The 12,337-nt window shown below is 49.1% G+C and overlaps 1 protein-coding gene across 4 annotated transcripts in view; it reads left to right on the top strand.

The window, feature by feature from the left end:
* The window catches only part of LOC137415002 (band 3 anion transport protein-like), a 39,199-nt gene that overhangs the window by 10,985 nt on the left and 15,877 nt on the right, over positions 1–12,337 (top strand). For 2 of the 4 annotated variants that reach the window (XM_068100555.2, XM_078766057.1), the window contains exons 3-7: positions 7,479–7,673; positions 8,256–8,462; positions 8,843–8,932; positions 9,634–9,803; positions 10,036–10,289. In XM_068100555.2, coding sequence (XP_067956656.2) covers positions 7,479–7,673; positions 8,256–8,462; positions 8,843–8,932; positions 9,634–9,803; positions 10,036–10,289 — 916 coding nt within the window. The remainder of the gene's footprint in view (positions 1–7,478; positions 7,674–8,255; positions 8,463–8,842; positions 8,933–9,633; positions 9,804–10,035; positions 10,290–12,337) is intronic. The other 2 variants (XM_078766059.1, XM_078766058.1) reach the window with 1 other exon arrangement.

Genomic DNA, 12,337 nt, shown 5'->3' with positions numbered 1-12,337 from the left:
CGCTACAATACCTCCCCGCATCTCTGGACCGGACCGTGTTGATTCTGCCCCTGAGCCAAGGTGCACCTTGTGCTATCGACTGCCTGTCCTTCCCTGCCATCAATCCCCGTGTAAGTCAGTCTTGTCCCGTTTGTCTGTGGTCTGTCGGGGATAGATAAGACTGTGTCTAAGTGCCCATCTTTTCTGTGCTTTACCTCTTACCGTGTAATCTACCCGTTTCTGCATCACCAATTATATCCTCCTCCGGAGGTCTTGAGAACTGTACCCCTTGTGTCGTTGCATTTATCCCAGCCGTTGTGTCCTTTCCTTCATTGATTTAGCGTAGCGCGATTCGGCCAACGTTCGAGTGGAATCGGGCGGGATAGGGTTCTAATCGGGGAGTAACTGTGCGGACGCGGTAATACCAAACCGCTCGGTAAACTAACATCTAAAACCACGTCTGTAACAATATATATTGTTGCGGTTGTGGGAATAAAGGATGACTTCCTTCCTCTTTTTCCCCGCGTGAGTGAGTTGGCCCTTTGTCTGGGAAAAGTTACGCCTGCTTAAGTGCCTGCTCTGTGCCTCTTCGCCCTGTACATTATAAATAAACCGTGTTCTTCCTCTTATTTGATCGTTCCCGTCATTTCACAATTGGCTTAGCATCGCACGAACAGAACCGCTCGAATCGGGTTCAATAAAAGGTAACGGCACGAGTCACGTGATACGCACACCGCTCGGGCGTATTCGATTAGCGTGGCTTGTGCGAGGTCCGGTCCCCGTTTTCGTGGCAGCGTGGGTACCAATGGTACATGTGGCATCGACCCGATACCCTTTTCCACGCTCGCTGTGGGAGTGGCGACTCGGCCTCGTGGACACGAAAACCCGAGGGGGAAAAGGGGTTAACCCCCCCGCCCCCCCTCTGTGCGTTGACGGGCTTCGGGAGATCCGCAGCAAATTAGTGTCTGGGAGTGGGATAATTGGACCTAGAGTGCCCTTCACGTGCTCAAAATTACGAGCGAACGAAATGTAGTTTGTAAAATCAAAATTAAATTCGACGGATGGCTGGCCAAGGCGGTCAAATGCTGGTGGAAGTATTAGATGAGGAATTAATGGCCCAGGACGAACAGGGACAGTTGGTAGTGCAGGCAGTAGAAGAGGGTGCAGCAGTTGGTAACGAAAATGGCGGCGCCTCGCACGTGGCGGCGGAGGCCAAACCCGTTGTGCAAGGGAGTTTTGAAGACATGCAATTATTCATGACACAATGCAGGGAATACATGATCAGTATGAGTGAAAAAATGGCCACCAAAATAAACAAATCCAGGTGCAACAGGGACACAATGGGGGAGGACATTGGGTGCAGGCTGAGCGGGAAGGTCGCGGTGGTACGCGATGAGGTGACCCGGTGCGGAGAACGCGTGGGGAGCGAGCTTGAGCGAAGGGCAGCCAAGTTGACCGGGGCTATGGGAGTCGCGACGCGGGGTGTAGAGGAGCCGACGATCGTCGAATTGAGAACGAAAATTTTGGGGGCGCTGGCGAAGGCGGGGTTGGAAAAAGGAAATTTTGGGGACGCTGACGATCCTCGAGTTAGAGGAGATAACCAGGGAAAAAGAAGAAACAATTGGGGCTGAAGAGATGGGAGAAACAGAAAATAAATCACGGAGGGAGGTTATTTTGCATGAACACGGTCTGTGTTCACACGGTGATGCCGTGCTTGCTAACGAAATAAAAAGTTTGCAGGTTCTGGCAGAGAAGGAGGGCCCCGGGGTGAATAGCGCAAATGGCGCGAATGTGTTTGGCGCAAACGGGTGCTCGGCGCGCTTGGGAGAGAGGCGAGACCCGGGCGTTCGCGATGGGCCCATTGTACGGTGTACGAATGAGGGTGGTACGATTTGCGAAGGGTCCATTGTGCGGTGTGAGAGGGAGTGCGTGGAGCGAGAGTGTGTTACGGAAGAGTGTGCACCGGAGTGTGTGAGGGCCGAGTGTGTAACGGAGGAGTGTGCACCAGAGTGTGCGAGGGCTGAGTGTGTAACGGAGGAAAAGTGTGCACCGGAGTTTGCAGAAAAAGAGTGTGCACCGGAGTGTGCGATGATTGAGTGTGCAAAAGAGGAGTATGCACCGGAGTGTGCGATGGCCGAGTGTGCACCAGAGTGTGCGATGGCCGAGTGTGCACCTGAGTGTGCGAGGTCCGAGTGTGCACCAGAGTGTGCGAGGTCCGAGTGTGCACCGGAGTGTGCGATGGCCGAGTGTGTGGAGGAAAAGTGTGCACCGGAGTGTGCAGGAAAAGAGTGTGCACCGGAGTGTGCGAGAACGAAGTGTGTAGGGGGCGCGTGTGCGCCTGGGTGTGCGAGTGTGGACTGGGTCGCGAGGTGTGAGGACGCGGCCAAGCATCGACACCGACCGGGGTAGCGCGTAGCGGGACGGGTAGCGTACGTGAGCCCCCGGTGAGTTGTGTGCTGCAGGGACCGGAGGGGATCGGTGCCGCGTTGGTCTCGCAAGGACCGGCGTGCATGATTCGTGCCTCCGGCCCCCGCACAGTATGGTTGGCGCTGTATGGCGGCAAGGCCGATCGGCCGGGTTCAAGGGGAGGTAGAAGTTTTCGGAGCCACGCACCCTAGCGGGTGCGGTGCTCCGACCGTGGCCGGTTGGGTCATCGTGCGTGGGACCGCGAGGCCCCACGCAGGGATGGAGCCCTGAACCTGGGCCCATCAATCCCTCCCCCCTTGGATCAAAAATGCCGGACGGACACCCCAAACAGGTGACCAACCACCCGCATGGATCGCTCGGCCCTTTGAGGCCGAGCTGTGACAAGATACCTCCACATGGAGGGGCTTGTAGTGTAGAGGACTGAGAGTAGTGTACCCCCGTGGGGGAATGGTACTGACCATTCCTCACATGGGGGGGCCCATGAGCATTAGTTTAGGAGGATGGCAGTGTTAGGCCCCCTGGAGGGGCCAGCAATGGCTGCCTCCATGGGGCACCGAAGCTAGCCGAGGGAGGGCTAGGATAATGTTGGGGATTTAGAAGACCTTAGGGACCAAGATTTAAGTAGGGACACCTGAACTATAGAGGGGATGTAGAGAGTTTAGGTGGATGTTAATAAAGGGTGTGTGTAGTTTAAAGGGACGACGGGGAAGCACGAGAGTTGGGGAAGTAGTTAGTTAGATGATGCTGTGTGTTTGAGGAAGTGTGTGTGGAAGATAAAAGGAGTTGTGTAGTAGTGTGGATGGAATTGTGTAATGGTGTGTGAAAGTATTGGTGTGGAAGTAAGTGGTGTGGAATGCATGGTGCGAAGGACTGAATGGGGGGAGGTGGAACCCATTCACGAAAGCCCGGGGGGGGGGGGGAGGGGGGGGGGAATTGTCAAACCAGGTAGAGGGCATAGGTAAATTGTATGGATATTGACACCTGTGGTGCGGGTAGTGGAAAAGAAGTGTTTTGTAGGGTGCATAAGACTGTGGAATGGCTGGGCGTGTGGCTTAATTGGTGAGTATGGTTATTGGGGCACTCCGCCACTGGTAGTTTGTTGGCCAGGTGAGGCCGTAGGTAGGCTCTGGGAGCCGGTTAGGGTAGTTGTAGAGTGTGAGTGGGGCCCGAGGATCCAAGGAGAGGACCCGGGTTGCCCGATGCCAAGGTGGGCATAGAGGGGGTAAGTGCCAGGGAGGGCCTTCCCCAGTTAGGTAGTCGTGAGGAGCAGGCAAGCTCGGGAGGCGGCTTCAGTGGCGGATGTGCGCAGGTAGGTAGACCTGCTGGTAGGGCCACACGACCCAGCCCCGAAATTGTGCGAGGGCACAGTGTGAAAATTTGTGGGGGTGAGACCCAAACCCGGAGGGCACCACAGTGTTGGCAATGGGAATTCGGGTTCTTAGAACCACATAGTTTAAAGTGATTGGCAGGGTATGACCCCAGGTAGTTTAGATGTGTAATGTCATTAGAGTAGTTAGAATGAGAAATCCCTTCGCACCATCCACAGCCAGTCACAGAGGAGGACGAGCTTCACATCAGGGCTCTGCAAGCCGATTGAGTAGTAAGACGCATCATGACGTGATGAGACATTGTGTGTGTTCCATCCCTTCCTTCCTGGGAGGGAGTTGGGGACAAATTTGGCATAGAGGGGGATATGGGAGACAAGACGTAGAGACGGATTGTGAATACAAGGGGGGCTAGGGCAGTGTAGCCAACGGTGGGGGGTACGGACGGTTAGGGACGAGTTTGCTCTGCTCGCTCTACTGCGTCCCTCGCACCGCACCAGGCATGGTGGTGCCTGGTCGCCTTGTTTTTCGTGTGCCACTGTGTCCTTTCCGTTTTGCTTGTTGCGCTTCGTCTTCAATCCCCGCCCCAGGACCATTTTGGAGGCCGAACTGTGCAGCACCATCGCACCTGAGCAGCATCCATTCTACACCCTTGTTACACCTGGGCAGCCGAACTGTGCAGCACCTTGCTGCCAGTCCTTTTGCTGCACCCTTATTACATCTGTGCAGCCGACCTGTGCAGCATTTTTGCTGCCACAAACGACCTTGCTGCACCTTGTCACACTTATGGACCACAAGCCTTGTGGCCTTGCACCTCTGCTGTGCAGCATCTTGCTGAAAAATCATCTTGCACCTTCGGACCACTTGTTGAGTGGCACTGATGCCACGCAGTTGGACCACGTGGGAGTGGCCCTGCTGGCCAATCAAAAGCATTATTTACTATTGTGTGCTAGGTATGACGAAGATGTGTAAGATTAGATGGCCCTGATGCTTCAAATGGCCTGTATGCCGGTCAGGGCCAGCCGGTTTTGTTAGCCGCACACAGAAGAAGCAAGATGCAAGATGCAAGCAGCAAGTGCCATTTATGAGTGTGTTGTGTTCTTCTCCCCTCCAATTCTCTCTTCCTAAAGTACAGGTCCTGGGTCATAGCATTGTAAATAAAGTAAGTTATGTGCATTGTAAATACTAGGGCATGCCCGTACTATATCTATATCTAAAATTATATCCCCCCCCCTCTATTTACATGAAATGGTTTGGTCCAAAGCGAACGGCTTGCGAGTACGGTGACAATCCCCCCCCTCTATTTACATGAAATGGTTTGGTCCAAAGCGAACGGCTTGCGGAGTTTGGTAAAGAAATCGCCATAGCGTGCACAAACGCGCAGGAAAGCGAAAGAATCGCAAATTAGTTTTAATTAGTTTTAAAACATAGTTTAACGCCAACATAGTTTGCCAACGTGAAATAAATGAATACGCTCTCAAATGTGCCGTCCGAGGCAGAGTCTGTTCGGCACGTTCGGCACACGTGATAGCTCGCTGCTCTCTGATTGGTTGAATCGTTTTTTGGACATAGCTCGGTAGCTACTTGTCCGATTAATATGAAACCTTGAAAAGGCACATCCTCGGGTCCCCAGCAATATAACTGGCAAGTTTAAAGTATATCGGACCCGTGGTTGTCGAGAAACAGCGGTCACAGACAAACAAACATACATACACACAGAGATTACTGGAATTATAGATAGACTAGGGCATGCCCGTACTATATATATGCCCGTACTATATATCTATCTAAAATTATATCCCCCCCCTCTATTTACATGAAATGGTTTGGTCCATTCGCAACGCCAAAGCGAACGGCGAACGGCTTGCGAGTACAGTGACAATCCCCCCCCTCTATTTACATGAAATGGTTTCGTCCATTCGCAACGACCACAGAACCCCCCCCCTCTATTTACATGGAATGGTTTGGTCCATTCGCAACGCCAAAGCGAACGGCGAACGGCTAAATCGCCATAGCTCGGTAAGTACTTGTCCGATTAATTTCAAACCTTGAAAAGGCACATCCTCGGGTCCCCAGCAATATACCTGGCAAGTTTCAAGTATATCGGACCGGTAGTTGTCGAGAAATCGTTGTCGCATACATACACACACACATACACACAGAGATTAGTGGAATTATAGATAGATAAGAATGTGCCCATTGTGCCCTATGTGTTTAGTTTGAAATTACGGAAATACTCGGGTAGTTGTGGGTGTGAATCTGTTGGAGTAGCTGCTCAACACAATAGGGGGGACATATCTAGTGTTAAAAAAATGTCGCACATATGGGTCAGAGTAAATGCCAGAGGGATTACACCTACGTGTCACATTTAAAAGTAATGGTTAAATTTGCATGCCAGGCTCTACCGGTCGTTCCATTGTTGGGGTCGACTCGGGCAGAGTCTGGTGAGAGAGGGGTGTCGTGTTGCGGTTGTGGGAATAAAGGATGACCCCCCCTCATAGGTAGACGTACCACAACATGTAGCCTCGCTGTAGTTCAGTTATCTCTTAGTAAATGTAAGCGTAGTCTCCTTTCCTGTGTTAGTTTGCATTGAGCAGGCCAGTAAGGGTAGGCCTCAATTGGGCTAGAATGCCGTGTGCTCGGCCTGGAACAAGTCTGGCAAGGCCGAAGGGAGGAGCTGCAGGGAGTGGCCGGTAAGCAGCGAGCCGCCAATCAGAGCTCGAGGGGAGTGGCTCACCACGGCAACGAGAGGAGGGGCTTGGAACATTCGGGTAAGACCGGGGAGGGGCCATATAAAACCCTGCCCCGAGCCCCCCGTTTCAGAACCCCCCAAGCAGACAAGTAGGAATCGACAGAACGCGTCAGAGTCGCCCAGCCCCTGAACGAGTCGGAGTGCTTGAATTGAATTGCTTGTTATTGCCTCTCTGTACACGAATTCCCCACTGCCCTGTGCCCTGTGCTCTGCGGCTGTATTAATCGCGCTTGTGGAGACTATCCATCCCGGAGCCATCTACGCCGCCGACCTCCGACCTGGGCTCCCTGCATACGTGCCATGACCACCAGAGGGCCACGCCGGGCGAGCTGTCCGGGAGCGATCGACGGCAAGGCGCGTTTGGCACGCGAACTTGCTCTTCCTCCTTTTCCCCGCGTGAGTGATTGGGCCCTTTGTCTGGGGGGTTAAGACTGCTTCAGTGCCTGCTCTGTGTCTCATCGCCCTGTCCATTATAAATAAACCGTGTTCTTCCTCTTATTTGATCGTTCCCGTCATTTCACAATTGGCTTAGCATCGCACTAACAGAACCGCTCGAATCGGGTTCAATAAAAGGTAACGGCACGAGTCACGTGATATGCACACCGCTCGGGCGTATTCGATTAGTGTGGCTTGTGCGAGGTCCGGTCCCCGTTTTCGTGGCAGCGTGGGTACCAAAGGTACGTGTGGCATCGACCCGATACCCTTTTCCACGCTCGCTGCGGGAGTGGCGACTCGGCCTCGTGGACACGAAGACCCGAGGGGGAAAAGGGGTTTAACCCGCCCTCTGTACGTCGACGGGCTTCGGGAGATCCACAATAATATATTCTTCTTTTTTTTTGGTGTGTCTTGGACTATTGTGAGTATCTTATTTATAGAAACTTTTGATTGCTCCACATACAATGTTTTAAATTGAGAAATTCAAATGATAAAGCAAACAATGTGTCCAATACTTCTAAACACCAAACTTGTCATCAATGAGTATTGTTATATTGTAGTTTTGCAAGGATCAAGGTGTGGACTACCTGACCGCTCGGGTATGGATTGGGTTGTGGCTGGCACTCATTGCGGTGGTTTCTGTCGGAATGGAGGGAAGCATCCTTGTCCGTTTCATCTCCCGCTTTACCCAAGAGATATTCTCCTCGTTTATCTCCATCATCTTCATCTATGAGACTTTTGCCAAGTTACATCAGGTCCAGTACCTCAGCCTCAGAGCTGTTCATGAACGTTGTTTTCACGTCTTATGTTCAAGGTGCAGCGTGTACTTGTATCACGTGACAAGACAATGGGAAAATCAACAGTTTGTTGAACCAGCGGAACCTGGGAGCTACTTTTTTTTAGTGTGTAGGAATCTCAAACAGTCTTTTGTAGCATTAATTTATAAAATTGATATTGGAATGTTGGGAATGGCGACCAAGGATTGAAGAACCAAATCACTGCTACTGACATACTGAAGGAAAGTAGTGAGAAGGTAACATCCTTAAAAGTAAGATAGTTTCCTCTCACAAGGGAGTCTGGTTAACCACAGTTATCATACCCAAGTTGCTGAAGCAGATATTTGCTACGGAACTTGTTCCTACACACAATAGCAATTCCGTTAACAACGATATAAGGATAACCATTAACGACTATAATGTCAGGTAGAGTTAAAGAAGGGAAGGTGAAGATAAGAGACGTTCACCATTGGAGTAAGCTTCCTTTGCTCTAAAGCTACAGGTAAGGATCTTCTGCTTGAAACAAGTTTAAACTTAACTTCCACCTTCCTTCCTTCATAGATTTTCCAAAATCACCCATTGCTGCCATCCTATTCATTTACCTCCGGAAAAGTTCCTAACCTCACAAGTGCTACCAACTCGACGCCAGCGCTTGGTGCAACACCGCAGCCAAACACGGCGCTGCTGTCGACTGCTCTCACTGTGGGGACTTTCTGTCTTGCACTGTATCTGTGCTCCTTCAAAAACAGCCACTTCCTGCCTGGAAAGGCAAGTCCATGGCTGGCACTCCTCGATTCCCAGTATTGATTTTTCAGCACCACCTCTCGTTCTTTTTAATGCCTGTGACCATTAAGCGCATCGACAAGGAGTTCTCCGAGAATATAGCAGTCACATTGGTCGGCAGGTAGGTCATGTATTAGCCTGACAGGTAAAGCATGTTGCTGCATTTGAACCTTCAGAATCACAAATTGTATGGTAGTGTGACCCCTACTTTCAATGTACTCTCAATTCAGAAGACACAATTACATGTGGTTTATGATGCCACTCGTCACATCATGTGGTATCGTCACATTGCATTGCACACAATTCACCTTGAGATTCAGCATGACGGGGCATGGCCATTTTGTGACGTGATGTGCGGGATGCAGATGCGAAGGCTTGTTGGTGATTTTGGAGTTCCTATTGCTATTCTTTTCATGGTATTCATATCAAAAGCTGCTCCCAACACGTTCCTGCAGGCAAGTGGAAGTTCATTCATTGATGGTGAATGGGTAGTAGATTTAATATACTTTTATCATAACATCACAGGTCATCTTCCATCCCTATCCATGCTCTTTTCTACTCTCATTACCTCTACTTGCACGTCACTACATCTCTCCCTCTCTCCTGTCCATTCATCTCCCTGCTTGTTGCTTCCACTAGTGGTGTCATTGTCGGTGCATTTCCTCCAACTCACTCACTCCGTTGCCTTACTCCTCCATCCCCTCGCACTTTAATAAGCCTCAATTTTGCATACGAAGATTAAATATATTGCTACAGGTTCCGCCGGTCTGGGTCGCGAGGGGCTTCTCAGAGCCGCTTCCTGACCTATGACCCTGAAGGTAATGAGCCGCAGATATGTCCACGGCATGATGGGTTGCTAAGCAACCACAGATGCAGTCTGAGACAATTTAGGCAGGGTCCTTGCGTCCAAATCTCATGTTACCTTCCCGGCAAAATTAATCTCTCTCAAGGGATCTTAAATTTTTCATGTGATCATTAATTGTGATCATGTGTAACAGCGGGTTGACATCTAGCACAGGCGGAGGAAAATCCATTGGCGGATTCCCCTCAAATTCTACTTTCTAGTTTTTAATACAATGAAGTGTGGAAAGGTTCATCAAGGTACCATTTGCTCTGGAAAGATTCAATATTTGGTGTGTTGTGCTGCTCTGTGCAGAAGCTGGAAGTTCCCACTGGATTCCAGCTTACAGATTCAGGAATACGTGGTTGGTTCATTGATCCCAGGGGTAGACGGGACAAGAACTTTCCACTGTGGATGATGATGGCTGCCATCATACCTGCCTTTCTCGTCTTCATCTTGATATTCATCGAGACTCAAATTACTGCGTAGGTGATACTCAGTGCAATGGCACACTCTCACAAAAAAACCATGCCACATCAAGCAATCAGTTACCATCCCCAGCCTAAGTATATTGTCATATATGTCGGGTGGGAAACAGTGAGAGCAATGCACATGTGACTTTTTATAAAGACCTCTTTTTTTCCCACCTTGAGTCAGCCGGGGAACATTTTCTGCCTCTTTCTCCTCACCTCACACCCTTCATTATTTCATTACCAGTCTCATCGTCAGCAAAAGCAGCCGACCGTTTGTGAAGGGCTCTGGAATCCACTTGGACCTGTTGCTGCTCGCTCTCATGGGTGGTACCTGCACCCTGCTGGGCCTACCATGGCTCACAGCAGCTGCCATCCGCACAATCACACACCTCAATGCCCTCAAGGTGCCAAATCAACGTACCAGGCCAGATGAACGTCCAGCAGATGGAGAGATCAAGGAGCAACGCATTACTGCTTTCATTGTATCACTACTTCTCGGTAAGGTTTCATCACGAATACCCCACCACCACCATGTTTCTTGTAAAACACGTTGCATTAAAAGATGGTGGAATTATTGGCTCCCCACCCTCCACTGATAACAGCACCTTCTGGCTTAAATGGTGAGCACCAGCCATGGATTATGTCTCACACGGTAAAAACTGCATAATCCGCAAAGAACGAACAGCCTGTCTGCCACCCATACCATCGTTCCTATCACTGCAAACCAAAACCAGGGGGTGTGCTGTGATCGGCAGAGATCAAATCAACCATGTGGAACGTTTAGTTCTTTGGTCGTAATTGGTTAAACATCAAACACAACTGCCGATCCGGATTTCGGGGTTATTTACCCTCATCAGGATGGCATACTGTATAGACATCTAAACATCTTACCAATGAGGACCAAATTCGGCATTTAAATGAAAAAAAAAATTATATACATACAGTCACGTGAAAAAGTAAGTACACCCCATGTAAAGTTTTGACTTTTTCAACATATTTCAGCATACAGCTATTTGATCTTCATTTCAACAATATTGACAGATAAAGGTGATATAATATAACAAATATCATGAAACATTTACATTTTGTAGTCCATTGTATAATTTAAATAAACATAAATGCAAATTTCGCATGTGGAAAAAGTAAGCACACCCCGACATTTATCACTACTTCAAATACCTAAAATTAGAATCAGGTGCACCAGCTCAGGTGCAAATTATTAGAACATCGTTAGAGAGGATCTTGGAGGAACCTGTCTTATTTAAACCTCAGACATTTCGTTTGGTTTGCTCTTTGTTGTTGAAGTGTGCGGCGTCACCATGCCTAGATCAAAAGAGCTCTCTGAGGCCTTCGGAAAGAAGGTTATAGATGCCTACGAGTCTGGGAAGGGATTTAAAAAGATCTCCAAACAATTTGAAATCAATCAGTCGATTGTCCGTAAGATCATCTACAAGTGGAGAAGATTCCAAACAACTGCCAACTTGTTCAGGCCAGGCCGCCCCAGCAAGTTCAGGCAGAGAGCAGACCGCAAGATGCTGAAAGAAGTCTCGAAGAACCCCAGAATGTCATCATGGGACCTACAGGTAGCTCTTGCCACTGTTGATGTCAAAGTGCACGAGTCTACCATCAGAAAGAGGCTGCACAAATTTGATCTACATGGGAGGTGTGCCAGGAGGAAACCTTTGCTGTCCAGAAAGAACATCAGGGCAAGACTAAAGTTTGCCAATGAACACCGAGGCAAAGACCAGCACTTCTGGAACAATGTGCTCTGGACAGATGAGTCAAAGGAAGAGCTATTTGGCCACAGTACCAGAAGACATGTTTGGCAAAAACCAAAGACAGCATTTGACCACAAAAACCTGATACCAACTGTAAAGCATGGTGGTGGAAATATTATGGTTTGGGGCAACTTTGCTGCATCAGGGCCTGGGCAGCTCACCATCATAGAATCCACTATGAATTTTTCATTGTACCAGAGGGTGCTTGAGGATAATGTGAGGCCATCTGTCGGAAAGTTGAAGCTCAACCGAAGGTGGACCTTGCAACATGACAATGACCCTAAACATACCAGTAAATCCACCAAGGAATGGCTGAAAAGAAATAAATGGAGGGTTCTGGAATGGCCAAGTCAAAGCCCGGATCTAAATCCCATCGAGATGTTGTGGGGGGATGTGAAACGAGCTGTGCATGCAAGAAACCCCTCAAACATCGCACAGCTTAAAGAATTCTGCATGGAGGAGAGGGCTAAAATTTCTCCCAGTCGATGTCAGAGACTGGTAGACAGTTATAAGAAACGCCTACTTGAGGTTGTTTCTGCCAAAGGGGGCAATATCACCTATTAGAGCCACGGGTGTACTTACTTTTTCCACATGCGAAATTTGCATTTATGTTTATTTAAATTATACAATGGACTACAAAATGTAAATGTTTCATGATATTTGTTATATTATATCACCTTTATCTATCAATATTGTTGAAATGAAGATCAAATAGCTGTGTGTTGAAATATGTTGAGAAAATCAAAACTTTACATGGGGTGTATTTAC

The sequence above is a fragment of the Myxine glutinosa genome, chromosome 12 (genome assembly GCF_964187855.1).
Source record: "Myxine glutinosa chromosome 12, kmMyxGlut1.1, whole genome shotgun sequence".
In the NCBI taxonomy this organism is placed as follows: domain Eukaryota; kingdom Metazoa; phylum Chordata; class Myxini; order Myxiniformes; family Myxinidae; genus Myxine; species Myxine glutinosa.
This window is presented reverse-complemented; position numbering and strand designations above follow the sequence as displayed.